Raw genomic sequence first — 25,507 nt, 5'->3', positions numbered from 1 at the left:
TTTAATAGTTTTTAATTTATTTATTTTTAGGATTTACAAATGTAAATATCAAATGTTCTAGCATAATGCAATTTACAACTGCAAAACACAAAAATATTACACTTATTTGTATTATATTGTATTTTACATCATTATACCATTGCATATTCTATTATACTCTAATAAATATTTTGTACTTTAAATGCACATTTTTATCTGCAATTTAATGTACAATCACATGCTGATCCATTTGCAAGTGTATTTATTACATTGAATTGTACAGGGGCGTTTGTACAGTGTACAATTGTACAGTTTCTCTATTAGGGCGATCGGGTGACGCACCAACAAAGCGCGAAAGGGAGAATTGTTTTTTTCTTTCACATACCCTAGCTTTCACTCTTCTATACTGTTTGTTCTGCCTCTGGAAATATAGTCCAATCAGGGTCGAGTCACATTCTGTGTAGTACTGCCCCTTTTTGGGCGATTTCTGTCCCATAGACTTCCATACAAAGATTTTTTTTTTTTTAAACTGCAGGCACTGCAATGCAATCTCTATGGGTTCCGGGAGGGCTAGCACTAGCGTGCTTTTGTCATCATGGATAACCTTAACTTGTGCAGCGATTGGTCAGAACAAACATACCGCTAATAAGAAATATGAAGTCAGGACTAGTCTGTATGGGCTGAATAAAGCAAACCAGTATCTTACCAGTGAAGTTTTGATGGATGCCGATTGTAATGGAGGTAAAGACGATTACAGTCAGTGACATACATACGTAACTTACATTATTAGACGTGCGCGAGTCCGTTATTATTAGTGTGCAAATAAACAAACTGTGTATGTGCGCTCTCTGATAGCTTTATGAGCACATTTCAGTATGATCGCATTTCTAGCAAGTGTTTTATAATGGACACTCGCTGAAGAAGCATGTTTTTATAGAAGTGTGCTATGTACAGTGGTGTATTGGCATCAACATTCACTCTGACAGAGGAACTGTTCACTGGTCAGTCATGTTGAGCTGCCTTCAGATCACCACATCCAACAAATTCATAATGTTTTTATTTATTTATTTTTAATTTGTGTTTTGCTCTGTTTAATAATTCTGAATACAGAGCCGGGTATATTTATATAACTTTAAGGCGACTGGGATAGTGGTCTGTTGGCATCTCCATGTGGTCCTGCTTGGTACTGCAGCTTGACTTGTAGGAATTTATATATGTATAGAAAATGGTCTAAATGTGTAACTGTAGTGAGTGGGGCGGGGCCGAGAGCCGTGAGAATGGAGCGAGGCCGGTGGAGTTAATGATAATGAGCGACACCTGCACCACTCACCGGTCTGGAGTCCCACGGAGGAACTCCGGAAGGATAAAAGGAGGAGTGACGACAGTGGAAGACTTTATTTTGTGTGCGGCAGTCATCCCGTGAGGGGCTGCCGCCTTACTTTTGTGTTTATTTTATTTATTAAAGTCCTTAAATGTTTGCTGGTTCCCGCCTCCTCCTTCCCGTTCTACGAAATGTTACAGTAACATTTATTTTTCTCACAGCTTTTGCTGTTGCACTGTATACATCAATTTTTAATTATTAAAATTAAAAACTAATTTGGTAAAACAGTTTTCTTTATTTAAAATGTTTCAAGTCTTAATACTTTTCCTTTTGTTATACTGGGATAAATCATATGGGGATGTATGCTAAAAAAAATAGTTGGTAGCACCATTCAACCTTCTTTTTTATCAAATAAAAATATTATTTTTATTACCAAATAATCAATACACTCAAATTGAGTAATCTCATATTTACCAAAATATTAATAGGATAACAATTTTTTTTTATTTTATGATTTGACAATATTCTACTATCATTCAAATTTAATGAGCAGTGCATGGGACATAGCAAAATAACATGCATCCTCTTATACAAATCTAAAAAAAAAATCTAGATAATGCATCTAAAGATCCAAGTGATGCTTTTGTCAAGAATATAAAAACTTAGCCTAATACACACACACACCCTTTCATAATCATTTTTGTGTTAAGTTATCCTGGCAAATTAATTATTTATGTACAGGACACCAAAAGGCACCCTACAGTGATATTGACCCAGAAATAAGAAATAAGAATAGAAAAGAAAGGAATAAGGAATAAGAAAATCCTCTCTGGGTCAAAATGACTGTAGCACAACATGAGGGTTAAATATTCTTCCATCATGCATAAACAATGTATACATGTTAGCATTATAATAATAATAATAATAATGAAAAATGTGTGCGCTTTAGTGAGGGCTACAATGCTATAAAAGTGTTCATGTCTCTCTATAAGGAAGACAAGGCAACACCACCAGCAGCTGCCTGAATGCTCTGGAAAAAGGCAGGTATTGGTGGTAGCAGCATGTGCAATCACAAGCCTCTGGAGACCAAAATGATGCCAAGATCACCTCAGAAACCTCAGTGTTGATATCAGAAATGGTGAAGAAAAAAACTTCCACAGTTAATTCCAGCTGGAGGGAGTGATTGGAGAACGCTTCACTCACATTCTCTGTTCCAGACACGCTGTCAGTCTGATGCTTGCTTACACCCAAAGTTTGATGCTTTGGCTTCTTTTGGATCTGTTTTCATTGCTGGAGAAGAAATATACAAACTAACTGCCCAATGTTTGTCTGAAACATACGTTTTTTAATATTAACCTCTTGTTTATTGAACTTTTACATAAAAAGCTATATTCTCAGTCATGCTGTTAGTCTAAATATCAGCATGGCCTTAGGCCGAATCACAGCCATGCTGATAGTGCACTGAGAAGCCCCTACTAGCGGATGACCTAGTTAGCAACCACCACAGACAAGGCTGGAGAGGGAGGTGCTTGGCAGTGGAGGTGGGATGCAGAAGCTTTGCAAGTCAATCCCTTTGTAGAGCTTTGGTGGAATTTGGCATTACAGGAGAGAAGAGGAGAGCCATCCACAGAATGGCTAGTGGATTGCTGCTAAAGCACAATCACAGACTTGATCAACCTCAACTGAGTGCCCCACACAACTGTGTTCACTCCCTACATCAACACAATGTTGCATACTAAAACACAATGAAAAATGAAGTGCATTGGGGTGTATTGTGAATTGAAAGTGAAACGCAAAGAAAAAAATAATAATAATACCAGTTGATAACTGAAGTACCAACTACTGATGATAAACTACAACAGGTAAACATGTCAGCTGTGTGGACACTAGGGCAGGGTTGACAATATTGATTTCATGCTACTAAATTATTTTCATTTTGATAAACCATTTCATGAACAAAAATTCACTAAGCATTATTTGTAGCATATTAACCCATCCAATAATCTTGATATGAAAATTATGAATAATTTTGATATGAAAATGTCTGAGCTTTCAAATTCGGTCAATTTCATAAAATTAATTTCAAGCAGTATGTGAACCAATCACTTCTTCCACTTAGTGATTAATACTAGTGATTGCATGAAATACACATGAAAAAGTCAAAAGTTATGTTGAAAGAAACCAAACAACTGACTGAAATGTATCATGTCTCAAAATCACTCAGCCACGTTAAGATGTTTGCTTGTAAACAATGTCTCATAATGCTTTACCTCAGGAAAGCCATTCAAAGTCTATTGCTCACTAGTCAAATAGAAGAAAAAAATAACTCCGTTAGCTAAAAATTAGCACTATAATTAATCAGGTGTCTTCATTATTTACAATGTTTACATAAATCTTATGAAAACAGGTTATTATACAGATAGTTCAAATGTTTATTTTTTACAAGTTGGAGCAGAAACAAATATCATTAAGAAGTTGATATAAAACTGCCTTGTGTGCAATTAAAATGTTTATACAACTTATATAAAGTTTTTATTTGATTGTTGAATGATGAATGATTGTTGAATGTTTTTTGGCTAAATAAATTTTAATTTCAGTTTCTGTGCTTCAGTAAAGAAAAAAATGATAATCAATCAGCTACTGTATATTTAATCAACAGGACCATATCTATTAGAATTCAGAACTATTCAATAATATAACTTGGAATGCAATCAGATACATATTTCTTCCACAAAATTAATGAGTGGTTTTCAATGAACAAACCATTTCAGTTCGGAGTACAGCATTAAGGGAGACACAAAGAAAACAGGGTCCACTTCTTACTGGCAAGCTGAGCTCAAACAGAACCACCAGCCAAATAAAGAACGCATGAGAGTCAAATGAGTTAGAAACTGAAGAGAAAATCAATCAAGGTTTGACAACATGGAGCAAAACACTATAATTTTCAAAAAACTCTGAGTGAAATGTTCAGCCATGCAGAAGTGAATGTTTCCCATTAACAGTGAATCATTTTTAGAGCCATTGCCAATGCGTATAGTTAGTTTTTTGTGCATCTACATAGAAATAATAGAGAGGGATGACACTCAATGTAACCAAGGATGATGAACGCAAGTAGCTAAGTGGGAGGAAAAATGAAAAGAATCAAATGCAAAAATGTCAAGGTAGATTCAATGACGAGTAGGCAGTAAAGAATGGCTTTGGGTGTCAGAGCAGATAATGAGTTACTGAGTTAGTCTCAAAACTAAAATCAACTAGACACAGCTATGTGTGCTATTTTTGAATGGCTACATTCACACAATCAGTGTTTGGGACTGAGAAGTGCATTTACTATCAAATAATTCATATAGGAGCAGCTCGAATGTGGTCTGTAAAAGTGACTAACTGAAGTCAAGCCCCTTTCTATCCTTGCAATGCAGATTATCACTTCTGTAACTATAGTGACAGTGACCAGTAGGTGCAGGTGACATGCATAAGTGCACTGTATGACGTAATAGTAAATTCAGTTACAAGTGCTATAAATGTAAGGATTGTATTTTCTAGTTTTCTCTATATCTTTTTCCCACAAGCGGTGATTCTTTAATCATAATCATTTATTCAAAATTTACATTTGCCAAATTTCACATTTAAATACTCAACACATTAAATCACTTTTAAAAATTAGGAAAAACAATGCAATTGACAAAAATCACAATGTTCTTGCTATTCATTTTTAAAATCATAAAATAATCGCAATGCTTGAACTTCTATGAAAATTATCCTAAAGCACAGAAAAGTTCTTCAAAGAATCACCAAACACAGAATAATAAAATTCTGTGAGACTTTCACAATGTGATACTGTAAGAACATTTTGGGGAGTAAGTTGAATATTTAGTGCATGTGGGAATTTCGATTCAGGTTCATATGGTCTCCCTTGTCACTATTTATAGGTCTACAAATACGAGAGAGCAGCTTTGAACCTGAAAATCTATATTTTAGGCTACATCAGATTCTGTGATGCTGCTTTAGAATTCTAAGGCAGTATTTAAGCTGAAAATTAACCACTTAACTCTTAATGTTTAAAATAAAGTGTGGAATCATTGTTTTAAATAATGTGCATTTTGTACATATATCTCTGAACATCTCACAAAACTAGCTTCATAACCTTTAAAACAAGAAGGAAAATGATTTTATTCCATATCTCAACTTGAAAAATGGTGCATTTAAAACACAATGTTGGGGTCATAGGTGAGAAATGATTTTTATATCTATTGTTCAGTGGACCATCTTACCACAGCGTCAATAAAAATATGCATGTATTATGTTTTGATAATTACATCAGCAAACACCGTACATGACAGCTATTCTAAGAGATCTAATTTGTACACTCGCAAGGAAAAAAAAGACAGAAAATATATTGTCAGTAAACTATCATGGTTTTCGTTCTTAAATTTACAACCATTTTAAAAGACACAATGATGTTTCTGAAGATAAGCAAAACAAAAATCAGCCTAGAGTGAAATAGACTGGACACATGGCACATTAGCTGCAGAAAGCTGGAGAACATGGAGAGACAAGGGGACATGGGTCATTTCTGTCATCTCACTGCCTCCATTACAATGTGTTGCTGGCGCTTGTTTACAGAGAGCTTTTACATGTCAGAGGAGAACAGAGGAATTGGCCATACAATTATGAGCCATGTAAATCATTTGACATTTCAGATTTATCATATGGTGTGATAAAAGCTGTTAGATCTTAAAATACTGGACACTGTTTGAAGAAAGCAGCAACAATATTGGAAACACATTTATTGCTGGAGTTAATGTGTCACCAATCAAAAGTATAGTTTTTCCTGAAGAATTTGTGTGTTTGTGTGTATTATATATATATTATATATATATATAGACACACACACATAGCTCTCTTGGCAGGTCTTCCAGCCAATTCTATTAAACCTATACAATTAATCCAAAATGCCGCTGCAAGATTAATCTTTAATGAGCCGAAAAGAACGCACGTCACGCCTCTGTTCGTCAGTTTGCACTGGCTACCAATAGCTGCTCGCATTAAATTCAAGGCATTAATGTTTGCCTACAGAACCACCACTGGCTCTGCACCCCTTTACCTAAATTCATTACTTCAGACTTATATGCCCTCTAGAAGCTTGCGTTCTTCAAGTGAACGACGCATTATTGTGCCATCCCAAAGACACACAAAAACCCTTTCACGGACTTTTTCATTAACTGTTCCCATCTGGTGGATTGACCTGCCCAATTCAATCAGAGTAGCCGGATCCTTACCCATCTTCAAGAAACGGCTAAAAACTCATCTGTTCCACCTTTACTTGACCCTCTAACTCCATGTCTTTTTATAAAAAAAATTAATAATAATAATAATTATCTGTACTGCGTTAGGCTAACCAAGACTTGTAATAGCACTTGCACGTTGTTGCTCTTTTGTTGGTTTTGATTGCTTCTTATGTCCTCATTTGTAAGTCGCTTTGGATAAAAGTAACTAACTAAACTAACTAACTAAATAACTAAAATAAATAAATGTTGTATGTGTGTGTGTGTACATATAGTTGTGTGTACAGTTGCGCTGCTTAATATTTTTTTCAAGACTCTTTGATGAATAAAATGTTCAAAATAACAAATCTTTTGGAACAATTTAAATGTCTTTACTAGAAAAAAAATATTTGTATTTCTTAATTCACTTTTTAATTTTAAATTTAGGAAATCGTTTAATTTTGTGAAAATTGTGGCCAGTATTTCACTAAAATGAGGGGCAGAGTTAATAAATCGTTGGGATGAATTCTTAATTCAAGAACTTCATTCTTAATTGAATTTCAATTTTTTTTTTCATGTATGTATGTATGTATGTATAAATGAATGAATGTATGTATGTATGCATGCTATGTGGGGCTCTGTAGGTTTAAACAAAAGACACATGCCTGACCTTGGATAAGAGAACCTTGGATGAGTTAATAAATCGTTGGGATATATTCTTAATTCAAGAACTTCATTCTTAATTGAATTTCTTTCTTTTTTTCTTGTATGCATGCAAGCATGTATGTATGAATGTATGTATGAATGTATATATGAATGTATATATGAATGTATGCATGTATGTATGCATGTATGTATGAATGTATGCATGTATGTATGCATGCTATGTGGGGCTCTGTAGGTTTAAACAAAAGACACATGCCTGACCTTGGATGAGAGAACAACGCCACATAACCTCATTGGCTATGACTAGCTGACCAGGAAACAAAGCAGAATGAAAATGAATGAGAGTGCATGGTGTCTGCACGCCTGTACATTACACGAGATGATTAACAACAAACAGAGGCCTGGCTGTTATAAATGCTGCTTGGCTCTCAGAGGAACATTTGCATCCCCTTATTTAGCCTTCACTGTATATAAACAAGACCTTTCAAGATGCATGAAATTTATAGATGATATTAAAATCCCTAAGGGAGTTAGTGAAGTTTTAACATGGGTAAGGAAATTAAAACACCTCAAACTATTCAGATGAACAAGGAGCTGCAGATGCACAACATTCCAAGATCAAAAATTATTCTTCAAAGATGAACATTTACTCAACCTCAAGCCACCCTAAACCGATATGACTTTCTTCTGCACAATAGAAAAGGAATGATTTGAAGAATGTAAGGTATCTAAACATCATATACAGCTGATCTGATCCAGGTGAAGAAATCAAAGAGAATGTTATGTTCTGAGTCATTGAGTCTCCTTTGGGGCCGCTGCTCCTAGGTTGTGGAAAGGTCTACCTCATTATATCCAGCAGTGCTCAACTCTTAGAGAGTTTAAACGACATTTAAAAACATATTTTTTCACTGTGGCGTTTGAGCATACATGGGTGCGGTGTTAGTGGTGAAACAGTTTTTTTTTACCAATTGCCTCACTAAATCTGAGGTTTTATTTGTGTTTGTGTGCTGTTATGATATAGAATTTGAAAGTGATTTTATTGTTATTCTGCACCGTTTCATGTACAGCCCTGTGGTCAACATTTGTTGTATTAATATGTGCTTTATAAATAAAGTGAACATTGTATGGACAAATTACAGATATTTCTCAAAATATCTTTTATGTTCTTCAGAAAAAACAGTCATACAGGCTTGGAATGTCATGAGGGCAAGTAAATGACATATTTGAACTGAATTTATGGGCATGCTTAATTTTTTCAGGCTTAGTTTGAACATCATGCGAAGATCGTGTTTTGAAGGAAAATTTAAAACACATGATTCAATTGACTCAAGATGAAGAAAGAAAGTAAAGAAAGAATTTTGTTTGTAAGACCAAATGTTTAAAAGTTTGAAGCAGAAGAACATTTTTAGTTTTGCTAAAGGCTCTGACTGAGAGCCCCACAAATGAGTCAGGGGACTATTCCGGCCCACCACAATCAGTGTGCCAAATTTGACAATTTTTATGCAAACTGTTTTCAGGGCTGTCACAGACTGCCAGCAAGAAGAAAAATGAAAAGAATGGCAACCAAAACAGCAGGGACACACAACTTCACTGCTCAGCCCATAACTATCACAGTAAAAGGCTTTAATTTTGTTTCCTTTATGTTGTGCATTGACATTTGAAAGTTTTATCATTAACACAGAGGGCAGGAAGATATCGCACCTCATGCTAAGCTTGCAGAAGCCTTTGAAGAGCCGATGTAAGGGAGTGTACTTATCTCTGAAAGTGAGTGGTACAAATTGGAGAGCGCTCGAGCAAGACGCACAATATCATTGGAATAATGAGGGCTATTTTTTTTTTTTTTTGGAGAAAGTGGGAATTTAAGCTCCTTAAGGCAGAGAAGAGAAATATAGAGGTGGACAATAAAGCAGCTATTAATGACAGACATGCAAAAGCAATTTGCTCTTGGCCAAAAAAAACCCCCAAAAAACCCACTAAAATACATAGAATACAGTGCAATCTGAAAAAGACAAGGCTCATACAATGACCAATTAATAGAGACTGGGGTTCCTAAGCATCTCAGAAAGACCATCCGAAAGGTGCCATCTTAAAATAACCACTTCTAAAATTTTATGAAACTTTGTTCATGTGCACTCTACTATAATCTTTAAAATAAAGGTTTGGCATTGGCATCTATGGTTCCAAGAACCTTAAACAAAAGGTTCCATTAAACAAAAGGTTCTTACAGTGTAAAGGGTTCTTAGAGTATTAAAATGCTCTTCCCACTAAGGAAAAAAAAGGTTTTATTAGGAACTGTTTACTGAAATGTTCTTTGGGAACCCAAAATGTTTCTTCTATGGCAACTCAAAAAAAACAACTTTTGAAAACTTCATTTTTAAGAGTGTTTGATCAACCTGATATTCCTTACACTGTTACTTATTAAAGGCATGGTCTAGTCTGACAATGCTTTCATCTACCAATCAAATGTAAAATATTTCCATGTTTACTGTAAATCCATCCTGCAAACTACGAATGAGACACGGGAGGCTGTATAACTCTGACAAATGTCTGCAGCATGTCTGTTCGATGGTAAATTTAGGATCATGAACAACATATACAAGTAGACTGTTACACTATCTAAAGTAAACTAATTGCTTTTGTGAAACTCTGTGCCACAATACCAGTGTGTTGTAAGAGTTGCTATATGGTTTTCAGTTGCTGAAGTGGTTTTCAGGTTGTGGTTGTTGAGCTGTTCTGTGTAGTTGCTTACAAGCACAAGTCAAAAGAACCAACAGCAATGTCTCTAGATAGGTCTCAGTTTCCTCTTCAATGCAGATAATAAGGTTTTGGAAAAATAGTGATGCATTGACAAGGGGTGAATCCCTCCTTTAGTACGAGTATTTCAAAAAAGGACAGAGAACAGACCATTATATTTAGTATACAGCTGTCAAGTGTTACTCGCCTCTGAGAGAAAATGACAAGTGTAGGTGAGTGAGTGTGTGTGTGTGTGTGTGTGTGTGCGCGTGCATGCGTGTACATAACTATATTTTGGAAACAAATCTGTGCCCTGGAGTGAGCCAAATGTGAAAAAACCTTCTTTTGAGGCTTCTCAAATTGTCAAGGATGGTTTAAAAAATTTTACTTGTAAAAATCCAGAAAGTTTTATGTTAGAGTTATGGTAAGGTTCCAGTTTTTATAAGCTGTATATAAAAAGCAACAAAAGTCTATGGAATGTCCCCATTTAGATAGCCAAGTAAACATGTATGTGGGCACTCACTTAGTAAAGGTCGACTATGGTCCATGATCTCTTCCTCCAGACCTGGATTGAAACTGCTGCTGCTTCGCTCGTTGGCCAAGCTGAAAGGGCTTTCCATGTGAATGCTGGATCGAGTTGGACTGGTGATGCTGGAGCTGGACTGCAGGGGGATTTGCACTTGGCCTCCACTCGATTCTGAGTGCACAAAGACGTTCACAATAAAAATAAATACATAAGTTAAATTCAAAATTTTTTCTTTTTACAATCCACTTCGGGAACACTAGTAAAACAAAGCTATTATAAAGGCTATCTTTTGTTCAAAGTGGGCTTTTATTCAAAAATAAATGAATAAAGATAAAGATAGATAAAAAAAATATATATTTTGTGCATCAAGCTGTAAAACAAAAACAAAACTAAGCTTTAGGGGGATTTGTGTTTTCTGTGAAACATGGTAGATCTGACAGATGGAGTTGTATTAGTTTGTATGAGTTTGTGTGGGTGGATGGGGAGTGTGTGTGTATATTTGGCAGTGAATTTCCAGGAGTTGTGTATTACCGGAATCTCTTCTTTGATCAGTCTCAGACATGAAGGTCTTCCTGTCACTGCTGCATTCACTGAGCTCGGCATCACTGCCATCGCTTTCACTTAAGTTAACTTTAGAGACAGAAAGAAAGACAAAAGGTGATAAAGTGAGAGAGTGATAAAACATAAGAGAAAAAAAAAAAACAACTGAGGGTGATTCAGAATAAAAAGCAAACAATCACTTCATATTTGCTGAGAACTTTAATATGTTGTACATTCACTTGGATACAAAGAGGTCTGTATAAATATTAAAACCAAGCAGCCGTTAGCTGCTGCTGTGAAGCTGAAATTCACATGGCCACCAATCTGCATGCAAAAATGTTTGATCATTTGGATTCCAACTGAAATGACTAACAATGGTAAATGTGGCCACCCCTTAAGAAACAGGATAAAATTGAAGGTATTATTCATTGATAATCTTCCCCTATGCTATAGTTCTCAAAAAACATTTGGCGCTGAAGCCTTGTGGGCAGCACTACGACATGGGCTTCGGTTGCCATCTTTTGGTCCACTTTTTGGTCCTTTTGCTTCTTGTTACTGCTTCACTGAGCTCTCCAACAGGTCAAAAAGGCTAAAAAAACAGCAACTCAGCATTACAATGAATGAGACAGAGCTTTGGCAGAAGGGAATATTTTCACTGATCACTAAATGCCTATAGTCTATGAACATTCTTGAAAATGTCATGTATTTGTACTCTATGAAAGAAATAAAACCGTGTGTAAATGAATAAATGTAATTTCCAAGGATGAGTGAGAGATTCTTTCTTGATTCTTGATCAGCCCTGGAAGTGATCATTTTCTTTTGATTTTCTTTTAGGTTTCCTTTTCAGTACAAAAGTTGTACTGAAAAGGAAAAATAATAATAAACATATAATTATAATTATATTTCGCTTCATTAATTTCAACCCAAATTAAACGCAGAAACCAAAGCACAGCCCAAAACCCAGTGTCAGGCACTACTGCACCAAGCTGACCACCGTCAAGCTCAACAAAATCGTCCATCTGAAAGACTAAACCTACAGCACAGTGACATCAAATGCATGAATGCATCCATTCTGAACCAGTCTGTAAACGGCTCAGGACCTCGCGAGAAGGTAAATTGGAAAATAAAAAGTAGAAAAGAAGCATGGGGACAGAGAGACAAGAAAAAAAAAAATGGAGGGAGCCTCTACAATAATATTCTCTTCTCCATCCCACTGTTTCGTCTTTCATTTTCTGAGCATAGGCAAGCAAAGACACCGTGAGGAACTTCTGAGAGGCTTCAAGTGGACATGAACCTTTGGCTGTCTTTCCAAAGCCTTCATCATCCCAGCAGCACATGCTTGCCCCCGATCAGCGGCTTGAGCTCATGCTGAAAATTAATATTTTTATCAGAGAGAGAAAAGGCAAGCTTCAGATCAGCACCGTTCTGCCTTCCAATTTGCTGCACCCCATCTGCCATGGTTTCAATCAGAGGAAGGAGGATGGAGGTGCAGTACTATGGTGTATGTGAGCACAGAGAGTCAGAGAGAGAGAGAGAGAGAGAGAGAGACAACACAGAGAAACTCTCGTATATATTGGGAGAGAAGGAAAAGTGCATCCACTTGGCAGCGCAGTATGTGTACTTCTGCCATCAAATGAGGGACAAAGGCTGAACCCTCTTTACCATTTACAATAACTCTCTGTATTCTTTTAATCTGTTATTTCTTTATTTCTTTCTCTCTTTTTTTTCTTCTTTTCATTGTGATAAGTTGGACATGTATATCTGTTTATTCTCCCCCTTTTTTATTATTAATCTGTATGTTTGCATAATATACTTATTGCTTTGGAAACATTGTGATATGTTACACAGTCATGCCAATAAAGCTCATTTGAATTGAATTGAATTGAATTGGAGTGAGAGAGCGAGCGAGAGAGAGAGAGACCCATCTCCTGTCACAGAGTTTTTCCTCTCATTCTCTATACCACCCGTCTCTACAATCTGGCTTGATAAATATGGCTATAGAGCAGCAAATTCTGTCGTCATGCTGAATCACTGTTACACACTCAAAGACACATGGGTTGGTCTGCCTTGCTCTATGAACCATAAGATGACTTTTCTTGTTTTATAGGGTCTTTGTGAATGCATTTTCATGTTAAGCAGCAAAATTCAGTCCAAAAATGGTGTGATTTTGGAGGCTAAATTAATTTTTCTTCAAGTATTTTTAAAGGGGTCATCGGATGCGACATGCACTTTTACATGTTGTTTAAACATAAATGTGGGTTGGCAGTGTGTGTACATAACCACCCTATAATGATAAAGTGTTTTTTTTTTTTTTTTTTAAATCTTGTTAAATCATTTCCACTTTCTCATATCAAGCCATTCTCAGATGCCTGTCTCTGTGACGTCACACAGACCCAGGCCCCTCACACTATTGTTGAATGACACTGACGTTTTAGACCTTAGAAGCTTCAGCTGATTCCCAAGTCAAAACCGACAAGAACACAATTTAAAACATTTCTAAAAACACACAAAAAATGCTCTCGCTCTACTAAAAGAAAATCTGACATGGCAATATTTATCAAATCTTGAGGTCCAGTCAAAGGTCGGGATACACAGGACTATTATTAGAGGGTCCACTAACTTATTTCCCAGCCTAACCAACTAAAAAACAAACAAACTGGTGAATCAATTATATTACACCGGAATCTAGCTGCCAACATTACTTAACAGCTCCTAAAGTTTCCTGGAAATTATTCAGATAATAGCAAAAAAACAAAAAACAAAACACCAACCTATTTTACAAACTAAAATCTGTGAAAATGCTGAAAATGAGTCTTGACTTCTCGGATATTTCATGTAAACTGACAAAAATTAAATAATACAGCACAATATAATTATCCCTACTCAGACACCAGATGCAACTAAGACACCTACAGATGAATGTAATTTCCCTCTGCCTCCTGATATTCAGAAACGTTCAGTCACATTAATAGCAATGACTGCAGAGACCAGATAAAAGAATGAAGAAAAACTAACCTCTGGTAGGGGCCGCAGTACTTCAGCTGACAGTACTACAGCCAACTAAAATGTCACTAGACTTACAGTTAAAGGTCTCAGCAAATATGAAGTGATTGTTTACTTTCTGTCAAACAGAGACAGGAATCCACAGGGCCTCATGCAGACATGTGGAGACGGGGAATTAATCGCTGCACAGTATGTATCCTTACATCAGTCTGTCTTTAACATCAAAGAATGGTTTACTGACACCATTTAGGGATACTTTTCTGTTAATACATTGTGTGTACTTGTAACACCATTGGATCACAATGTTTTTTTGATATCACATATTATGGAGTACAACATTTTTCAAGATAAAATATTTCCAAATTAATTTCTTGGAATTACACCATTTGACTAATATCCAGGGAACTATACTTACAAAGTACAGTAATAAAAAGGTTTTTATTTTAAAGAGGTGGGTCAGTCCATGTGAAATCAACCAAATTTCAGAAACTTCCACTCAAATTTTTAATTTTGTCAATACTTTTTCTGAAGAAAGATAAAAGTGTAGTACTAGTGATGAAAGCCAACATATTGAGGCTTGGTTTTACATGCAGGGCTTATGTCAAGCTAGGATTAGCCCATAGTTCAATTAGGGCATTTAAGAAGCTTTTATAAATATGCCTTAATTAAAAACATTACTGGTGTGCATCTTGAGACAAAACAATCTCACATATAATATTTTATGATCAATCAGTGCAAGTTTTTCAGTTGAAACAGCCCAAATATGAATTTTAGCATAAGACTAGGCTTAAGCCTCGTCTATGAAACCGGGGGTAAATGTGAATAATCCACTATTTTGTAGAGGGAGTCAAAATGACAATTTTCCCCAGACCTGTCGAATAACATCATAACATCTTTCATCTTTCTAAAGTCACTTTTAACTACCTGTAATCTGGCTCCGAATCTCAGGTGAAAATTGCCATTTTGTTCCCCCCCTCTACAAAATAGTGGATTACTCAGCAAATCATCACTGCACGTTTCTCTTTCTTTAGAAAAAAATGTTGACAAAATTAAACATTTGAGCCAGGGACCACTCGTTCAGTTGACATGGAATGACCCCAAACTATTGACCTTGACACACATTTGTGAAGGCCTACAGGGGTCCTTCCTGTAATATAAATTTCTGTTTTATGGCTCTCTTGTCACATGACAACAAAATGACTAGGTGCGTTCGACTTGAAGCACGGCTACAGACGGTGGTCAACGAGAGTAGCCGCTTGCAGTCAGGAGCGGAGTTGAAAACGGAGTTGTTAAGTCGGACACTTCGGGGCTCTCGTAGTTTGCTGCATCTACCTCAGTCATGGCAGATCACGTGCCGTTTGCTTGCTTTATTGCAGACGAACTGGAAGCTATAGAAATGCCGTTATTGTTGTATGAAATTGAGCACAATGATCAACGAAAGTGAGTAAAGGTTCAATGTAATAAGTATTGTTTTTATATATCCAAAGGGACATGGGACCATACCCAACACCAGTGTGACTCGTTATTTCTAATACTAACCAATCAATGCAATTACACTTAACAATTTTCAGTAGAAGTAATTCTTTTTTTATTACTATGTTGGTTTATGTTTTAATAAACCTTTAAGATGTATGTAATATTTTGAAAGGGTGTCATCACGACAGAAACAAGTTTTAAGTAAATAAACAGAACATATTGAAAATTTGACTTGTGCAGTATGATTCATTATGTGTGTTTTTGCTACTGCAACTTAATAAAAGTAATCTATGAAGATAATAATTGTATGTACTAAATGTGGTTTTCATTACAGATAAAAGAATTAGGATGTTACATATTTGTTTACTTATTATTTCTCCAGTTAGGTAAGCACATTTTAGTAAGACAAAACACCATGAACATTCATACGTGAACACCATGAACAGGCCTACGGATAAGCCCAATTTATTTGCCTTTCTATTATGATTTATACCAGCTTATGAAAGTGATCTGAATGTTGTATTGAGTTGACATCCAGCCAGAGTTGTTGGCAGTAATCACATGCAAGTGAAGATGGATGAACCCAGTAACTACATAATAGTATCAATCAGAATCCATGATGACCACATTATATTAAAAGTCTGTAAGATTGACATTTGATTTATTCCATAAAAAAATGATTATCTAAATAGGTTATGCAGCTTAATACTGTAAAGGGTCTGTATGAAAAAGGTCCAAAATAAACCTATGCACAAAACCTATATAAACGAATTAACAAAAAAGTGATTGCAGTAAAAATAATTGTAATCTTTTAATAAACATTATTTACGAGATGAAGATGACATGAAGTTAATTTATTTTTATTTTTTTGAAAGTCCGTATATGAGCATTAGTGGGACTGAAGTTGTCAGAATAAACCCGAAATACACGTCGTTGTTGTCATGTGGTGAATTTGGCCAATCGTGAAACAGCTGTGTCGTCATCAGCGCTCCCGCAGTCGCTCTGGAGAAATTGCGCCGGCTGAGTCAGCCGGCTGCTCTCGAAACGCTATCGCGGTACTTTGATGCCACACGTGACAGTGACGTGTGGTCGGCGCCGGTTCAAGTCGGACTAAATTTCTAACCGGCATGCACTGCTTCAAGTCAGCCGCCGATCGGTCTGCTAAGTGCTGCATGAAGTCGAACGCACCTACTTTCTGCATATTAGTTACCTCCTACATTTGATCACATGCACTGTAAATCATATAAGGCCCTGATGACACTGAAAACCCAGCAGAGATTTACAGCAGCCAGTGAATGAGCTTTGGGACAAAATAAATAATTGCATAGTGCCATAAATGAAATAGCTGTATTTGAGTCAACCATGCAACTACACTAACCCTGGAAGGAATTCGTTTGCTAGACAAAGTCAAAGCTAGAATTATTCATTTACTGACCATAAACATTTGAGCACTAGTTCAATTATGTTTTGGACGGTACTGCAACAGCTGTTGTAACAAATTTTTGAGAGTGTACAGTCCATAGTTTTAATATGTGCACCTCCACACAGGAAATGAAAAGGTATAACTCAGATAATACACATAAATGTCACAGTGCTGACAGATGAGGAAGCAGGAAACAAGAGTTTTCTGCACTGATTTAGGGGAATAATTTAATTCTCCGTTTTAGTACGGTTCAATTAAATTCCAAAATCAATATGTTCTTAAGTTAAGACCAGTGTGCTTCTATAGTTTGTATTTATAGCCTTCAACACTTATTAACCACAAGACGCTGGACTAAATATCTGTTTACCCCCTAAAGGCTTTACCCAATAATAACCAGCAAACAATAGTGGTCTGGTCAATTTTTTATATTATCGGAAGAATATTTGTAATGTTTCTTTTTTAGGCTTCTTATTTCTTAAAAAATAAAAAGAAAGAAAAGAAAAAGAAAAAAGAAAAGAAGAGAAAACAAATCTATTCGACATCTATCTTAAGTCATCTTTTCCTTTTCATTGCAGCCTTTCTTTATTAAACCAAATGCGGTGATGTCCACTTCGCAGGGCACTTACAGTCAAATAGAACAAACATTGTACGTGATAAGAGATACATATGAAATATGCAGAGCGGGGGTTTGGGGGTGCTAGGACTGGAATTGGGAACCGCTGCCCTAACCCTACCATTAAACCTACCCCTCACACAAAACTTCCTGCATTTTTAGATGAAAAAAAAAACCAAGAAATTTTTTCTTATTCAATAAACAGTAGAGTTTTATATTTATTACTCAGCCAGTAATGTCTGAGTATGTGCTAGATCTAATTGTTTTCGCTTCTTAGAACATTATTTTTTTACCAACTACATACAAAAAGAATCTAAGAGAGATATATTTGACTCCAAAAGTACTCTTATTCCCTATATGGGTATTTTATTCTTCAAACTGTTGCCCTTTCATTCCTTTTTAACCTTATTTGTCTGAATTTCCCCTCCTCTTCATAGGCCTATTTCACAAAGAGACGTATGCATACCGGAAGTAGGGAAAACCCTTTTCCGGTCCGGTGAATGCGCTAATAGAACAGTGGATAAGATTGAAAGTAATCAGTCCTGTATTGCGCCGTTATGTTCAAACATGAATAAGAAGCAACAGTTTATCATTTTACAACTTTCCCAAAGACAAAATTTACTCAAGACACTGACGGCAGCTGATGATGAAATGGAGAGTGCTGATGCAGCGCTGAATGCGTTTTCATTATTTGTGTGGTCTTCTGCAGGGTTCTGACCAATACAATTTTAAACCCATCTCTGACTGGTATTTTTTTTTCTTGTGTCTGCCCCTCTTTATACTGCTCTCTGTGGCTAAGCTCAGTGGTTCCTAACTAAGTGCATAGATTCACTTCTAACTGTGATGTTCTATGATGTTCTAACTGTTCTATATCTGCATAAACCTGTAATAGTGATTCACCAAGTTAAATTTAGTGAGATTTAACTGAGTAAAATAATGAGATTATTATTTTTAGACTGACTGTCTAGACTTGTCATATGCTTTTGACAGATTCCAATGTTAACTCAAAACAGAAGCATTAATGTTAAACCTGGAAAGAAATGTTAGTCGTGATTAAGTATGATTAAGTTATTTAAAAAAAAATAATATTAAAATTCTTTCACAACATGTTTAGCATAAACTATTAATATGTTTTATTACTTTATTCTCTTTAATTAGATGCTCTTCATAAGGCTTTGGAAAAAATAAAGGAGCGGAAGAACTGGTGTGAAGCCTCAACATCTCTTAAGCTTTGCTGGATAGCCAGTTAGTAACATCATCCTCATCTACATACCTGCTGTAACATCCTCCTCATCATCCACAGTTATATCACCCTCCTCTTTATTACCCAGCAACATCAACCACATTTTCTTAACACTCAGTAACAGACAATTCCTAAACTTGCTACACAAACAAGAGCAGGTAGTACCTTTTAGAGAAGTTGCATGATCACTCTTAGCCTATTTCATAAGAGAATCCCCATGCTATATGCCAGTGACCATCAGCAGACCCTGCACATGCCAGTGGTAGGTGTGTATTATTATTATTATTTTTTTTTCGCTTGGCCCCCCAACAAACACAATTTGTGATGCCTATGCCTATCCAATGGCTTTCACATTAGGGCACTTCTACCAGGCCATAGGGAGGTTTTACATTTGGGTCCACTTTTCCATCTGGACTGGCACCAGAGTGTGAAGCATCGGGGTGGATGAAGACACCACAAGGAAGAACATTAACATCAAAGTTCTCAGCATTGCAGTGAAGAACCTCTGCTGAGCTGCTTTTTCGAACTTGCTTGCAGATGTCATGACAAAAAAATTTACATCTCTTGCACTAAATTGTAAAATGATTTGCACATCACGGACTTTACATTGATTTCTTTTATTTTTTATTATTAGCTGTTGTCAAAATAAAACTGTTTTGAAGAAACCGTTTGTTTTTTATTTTTTTAACTGGGTGTAGAGCCTATACCAGGCCTGATGTTTGCTTGTGCATTTTTGATTCTAAGTGTTATTTTGTAAAAAAAAAAAAAAAAAAGAGATAAACAAACCATTTTAAACATTTAATAATATTACCCACTTAATTGATGCTTTAAGTCTACAGGTGGTATGGTATTGTTTATTTATTTCAACAACATCGTTTGCACCGAACTCCTGCATTACTTGATCTTTTTACTAATCTGTTAAGTTACTTTGCATAAGAAATTATGATCCACACTCATGATAATGGTCTTCTTTTTCCGTTTTATTTAACTGTCATCACCAATGGGGAAAACACACACGTTTTGGCTACCAAGCCTTCCTCAGTGTGAAATTGTTTATTTATTTGCCTTTTGTATACGTGCTTATAGAATAGCAAAGTTTTAAGTCAAATTTATTGTAAAGATGTACATTTCTCAATTGTGTGTATTAATAGTGGGAGCTGAATCTTCAAATGTTATGCCATTTAAATGAAGGGAATATTTTTTAAAGCAAACAATTTGGTCCCCTGAAATCCTCCAAACACTGAATAAGGGTTAAAATTACCATTACTATATAATATAAAAGATAGGTCAGTAGGCACAGAAAACATGCATTTTTAATCACATGCCATGATATATTAAACATCTTAGCAGAGGGTGCTGTTAATAATAAATTGTTATAGACACCGAGACAATCAATATATTTGAAACCATCTTATCAGAAAATATTCTATCATCATTAGCTAAATCCAGTCTGTATATACTTCAAGCTGATGTGGCTCCTCATGCTTTCTTATTGACAACACTTGGACCTAATTACCACTTTTCCCTGCAATACTATTTGAAACTATAGTGTCCACGCACACACGTTTGTTTGAGTATTAGTGAGGACACTTCTTAGACTTGCATCTGTTTTCTATCGGGTAAGTTATATCTTTTAAAACACTATGATGTTACAGACCTCGCGCCGCACTGACCTGTCATCAGCGCGGATCAAATGACCGAGCTGCGCGACCGCACTACTGAACCAATTTTGTGGTACGAACGGCACAAAATAATCTCACAAGCACGGCGCTGATTAGTTAAAAATACTTCATGTACGCACACAAATACGGTTAAAATGCTAAGCGCTATAACAACACGACATTTACAAAGGAGTCTGGAGTGATACACGTATTTAGGTAGATCTTGAGGCACATTACCTTGAAAAATTAAAGCAATCCACAGCGTTCTCAGCAGCTCAGATGTTGGGAGAAAATGAAGGTCCATTGTCAGCTTTTAATCTTGCTATTGATGAATTTCCATTTCTGTCATTTCTTTTGTCTTGCAGTAAACAAAACCAACATAAACGTCATTAGACACAAAAAATATAGAGAACTCTAAAAGCTGAAAAGTCCCTCAATACAAGACAGGCTGCAAAGTTAGTCTTGTTTTACAAAATGGGAATCAACACTGTCTCAGACTCCCCTTTGATCAGTAATTTCTAAATAAGAGCTCATCGCCCATCCGACTGGTATATTATCATCCTAAATCTGTTATGGTTGCCAGATGCCGGATATTCATGAAATTCCAATGAGCTGTATTTTGCAAATTTACATACATTTAACCTGATTAAGCCTCTAGAATTAATTTCTAAGTATATAGAAATGATTCTGGCAGGCAGAGAGAGAGGAAGATCAATGTTGATGAAGAAAAACAGCTGAAGATGTAAAGGTGTTATCTATCTATCATTTTCAGCAGCATTTTCGGTAGCACTGAGCGTGTTTGATGCTAAAAGCTCATGACAGATAAGATACTATCTGTAAGGTGCTTCCATATCCAGAACAATTATTGGTAGATTATTTTTATTAAAATGGATGACTTTGAGTCTTGTAAATCAACTTCACCAAGCAGAACTTAAAATGAAAAAGTTTAATTTACGAAATCACTGTTTAAATCTGAAAGCAGCTGTGAGAATGTTTAGATAATCTTCATTCTCCTTTCTGTCCCCCTGAGCATCTGGGAAGGGAAGTGCTTCTCCTGCGTGTCCAATCACATTAGACTAACTGCAACTTTACCAATCTAACCATCAGCTGAACAGAAAGACATTAATTCTAAAGCGTATCTATATCGCTCCGTTACATTTGTTTAGACGTGATGATTTTGACCTGTCAGCCTTAAAGGATGTTCCAGATTCCATACAGGTTAAGCTCTATTGACGGCATCTGTAGCGAGCATATGGATCTAACTGCAGAAATGTGAAGCTTGCAGTTTACTACTAAAGCACTTTCTTTAATTCCAATCTAATGTTTTTCTTCTGCATTTACAATTTGAATAATTTTGTTGTAATCTAATCTACAATAAGCCAGAGATAAAACAGAATTTTTTTTAAACCCGAAGCATTTCTTTAAATGTTTTTCTCTGTGTCTGCAGTTTTTGTAATACCATCTGAAAACAAATTTAATGGCTTCAAAATACCAGAGCAAACATGCTCTGTTTAATCATTTCAACAAAATCAATACCAGATTTAATATTATTCTAGCAACGTTATTGCACTTCTTCATGGGGCAAAAAAAAAAATAGATACATTTACTCTATGTAGCCTGAGTCAATACTATTACAAGACAGATGACATAACATCCCAAAATAGCTTCACAAATTTAGGTTTTGCTTTTGTCTTCCATTAATCCAATAAGAATGTTATTTTTTTTTATTGTTACATTACATTACATTTAATCATTTAGCAGACGCTTTAAATGCAACTTACATTTAAACTTACAAAAGTACAAATGAGGACAATGGAAGCAATCAAAATCAACAAAAGAGCAATGATATGCAAGTGCTATAACAAGTCTCAGTTATCTTAATGCAGTACACGTAGCAAGTGTTTTACTATATAAATAAAATGAAAACAAATAGAATACAAAAAGATTAGAAAAGCTAGTGTTAGTTAATATGAATAGTTAACATCTATGTACTGGAGATTTTACCCTTCTCTTCTGAAGCTCCAGTGAAGCTACACAGAGTCAAATTGACCTCCGCATGACAAATCAGTGAAACTGAAAGTCAATCTGCTGTTTGTGACCGAGTGTGTATGCAAGACGAGTGACAGCAAAGCATTTACACTGCCATTATCAAATCATATTTGTTGGAGATGTTCCAGGTTGAAAAGCTTTGGTAAAAACTTTGGTAAAGAAATAGTTTGTTCAAAAGGTTCTGCCATTATTTACTCACCCTAAGAAAGCTCCAAAGCTGTATCAATTCCTCAGAACACAAAAAGAAGAAATTCTCAAGACTGCGCTGGTTGTTCTTTCCATGCAATTACATTCAACCAGGACCAAAAAAAGCTTATGACAGATAAGTCAAAATTACAGCCAAAGTATGAAGATCCCATAAACCAATACTCTGATCTGAAGAACAATCTATAAATGTAAGAAATGTAAAAAAATAAATAAAAAATAAAATTCTGCAAAGAAGCATATCAGAAACTTAAGAAGCCAAACATGCAAAATACACTAGCATACAGTCAAATATGGTTCTTGACAAGAACACAGTTTATTGTTGAACTTAAAATGCTACAAAAATCTCTGATGTACTTTATCAAAGGGTCAGGCAGTTGCACTTACTGAATCAACATGTGCGCTTTTATCACGCTTCATTCAGTAACAACCTCTGATATGCTCATGCATAATAGCAGCAGCTGGTATGGAGGTATTACTCTACGTAAGTCCCACCAAAAGCCTTTCAGACATAATTTATTCAGTCATCCTTTAAATGGATATAGTCAGAAAAGGTGTCCACCCCTACCACACTAATGCATCTCATACACCTCTCGCTCTCAAGCATACATGGATGGCACTAAGCCACATTTGGTGCTCTAAGGCTGGTTTAACAAAAAAGGAAAAGAAAACTCATGTCAACCACATATGAATTGCAGTTCAGGAACATATGAACATGTGTGCCTGCCAAAAAGAACCACTCCAGCGATACATCTTTGTAAAGCTATAAAGCACCACCATATGTGGAATTGATGAACGTTCCTGAACATCTTATTTGCATGTTGGAGATAATCAAATGCATGAGAAACTGTGTGACCGTAAACTCTTATGGGCCACAAGTTTTATTATACGTAATAAAATTCTGATATATTGGTCCTCTGAGTGTCCTTACTGCAAGACGCAACAGTGCTTGAGGGACGCTGCTTCACATGCTGTAGGACTCTTCTACTGCCTAATTCTTCTGATAAGTAAGCTTATCACACACTGCAGATGGATCCATTTAATTCATGCCATGGCGAGTTTATTTTTACATATATTTCACTTTTCATTCTCCCTTAAATGCATTTCTGCAAGGTTAAGCAGAACTATGCCTGGAAGCTAGGAGCGTTTCAGCCTGAAATGAATGTAAGAGTGAATGATTATTTGGAGAAGGGTTAAATGGGGTCACCTTAAGATGGCTGAGCTCATTAATAGCGTCACTGGAAGAGAATGGGATGTCCCATCTAAAGTACAGAAATGACTAAGGGGTGTCTTAATAAGCTAACTGACCTTTAGATCTATAGCCTCACCAGTATATTTAGATAACTGATACAATGGCCTAATTACAGACACAGTATAGAGGTATAAAATGTTAGTTTAAAATCCGAATAAAGTGTGGGTACGTGCTAGCAAAGTACATCTCATGTTTTACTATTTAAAAGCCTAACAAAAGAAACCCCAATTATTATTATTAAAACAATTTTTTTCATGAATTTGTTTGATTGAAAAGTGAGATTTTGCTATCTTTCTTATCTAATGCAATGGCGTTTATACATGTTTATGTGTCCAAATATTCCAGGTTCAATACAAGTTAAGCTAATTGACAGCAATTGAGGCATAATTACTAGAGGTACACAAGTTCAAAAGTCAAGGTTTGGAAGGTTTTTGGTAGAGCTGGGAAATAGCAATTTTTTTAAAATGTGTTAGTTATGTTTGTTGCTGTTTTGTCAAACAGCAGTTTACTGGACAAACTCTGGCTTTACCCTTAAAAACATCTGGCTTTAAATCAATACGTTTTTAAGTCAATATTGCTGCAACTAGCTGCAACACACTCTTCGAACCACAGTTTATGATGCTGTCATAAATAGGGAAGAGATTTAAAGTTCTTCCATTTTGAATGCAAATATTTGAGTCAACATTATTGTGCTTCTATTTTATCATTGCACTTTTAATCTATTGCTTTAAGCTCTGCTGAATTAGTTTAAAACTTTTAATATAATACTCATGTTTAGGACATTTTAGTATGCAGGCAACCTATATAAACGGTACGTAAAGGGTTTCCCCCTCACTTACACTAACATCATGTTAACATTGTCAGCATCCTGTGGTTATTGTTTACTACTGAAACAGTATTTTAACAATTACAGATTGGCCACATTTTCTTCTACTGAAAGTGCCTCACTGTAACCCAGATTTTTTTTATTTATTTTTTTTATTTAACCTTTATTTTACCAGGAAATAATCCCATTGAGATTCAGAATCTCTTTTTCAAGGGAGTCCTGGCCAAGACAGCAGAATAATAGGTCCATATTAACATAGACATTAAAAACAAAAACAAAAAACATTTAACAGAAAAAAAGAACAATTTGCAATCCAACATCATCTCAACATAATTACCAGTTGCGCTCAGTAACACCACATGTGCATTTAGTACTCAGATAGTCCTTTATCCTAATTTTAAACTGTGTCATTGTTGGTAAATAGTCCAATTTTAGCTGGTTCTGCAATTTATACCAAGATAAAAGGTGCAAAAACTTTAAAGGCACTTTCACCAAAGACAGTTCTCGTTCGTGGAATGTCATATATGATTTGCCCATATGATCGAAGATTACATTTCCTGGAAGTGACTTTAAGAGTCAGAAGAGAACATAGGTAAGTAGGCAGTTTATACAGTATGGCCTTAAAAAGAAAAGTATACCAGTGTTCCAGCCTGCAATTGTGCAAAGATAGCCAACCAACACTCTCGTACAGGCTACAGTGATGACTGCCAACTGAGCTTAACTTGTATTGG

The 25,507-nt window shown here is 35.7% G+C and overlaps 1 protein-coding gene across 3 annotated transcripts in view; it reads right to left on the bottom strand.

Annotated features, from left to right (window-relative positions):
• The window catches only part of LOC306871406 (double C2-like domain-containing protein beta), a 301,845-nt gene that overhangs the window by 219,619 nt on the left and 56,719 nt on the right, over nucleotides 1-25,507 (bottom strand). For all 3 annotated transcript variants that reach the window (XM_079419309.1, XM_079419310.1, XM_079419311.1), the window contains exons 7-8: nucleotides 11,018-11,116; nucleotides 10,484-10,657 (exon numbers count right to left, since the gene is read on the bottom strand). In XM_079419309.1, coding sequence (XP_079275435.1) covers nucleotides 10,484-10,657; nucleotides 11,018-11,116 — 273 coding nt within the window. The remainder of the gene's footprint in view (nucleotides 1-10,483; nucleotides 10,658-11,017; nucleotides 11,117-25,507) is intronic.

This window comes from Barbus barbus, assembly GCF_936440315.1.
Source record: "Barbus barbus genome assembly, chromosome: 6".
NCBI classification, from domain to species: Eukaryota; Metazoa; Chordata; class Actinopteri; order Cypriniformes; family Cyprinidae; genus Barbus; species Barbus barbus.
Note: the sequence above shows the minus strand (reverse complement) of the source record. Positions and strands in the feature narration are given on the sequence as shown.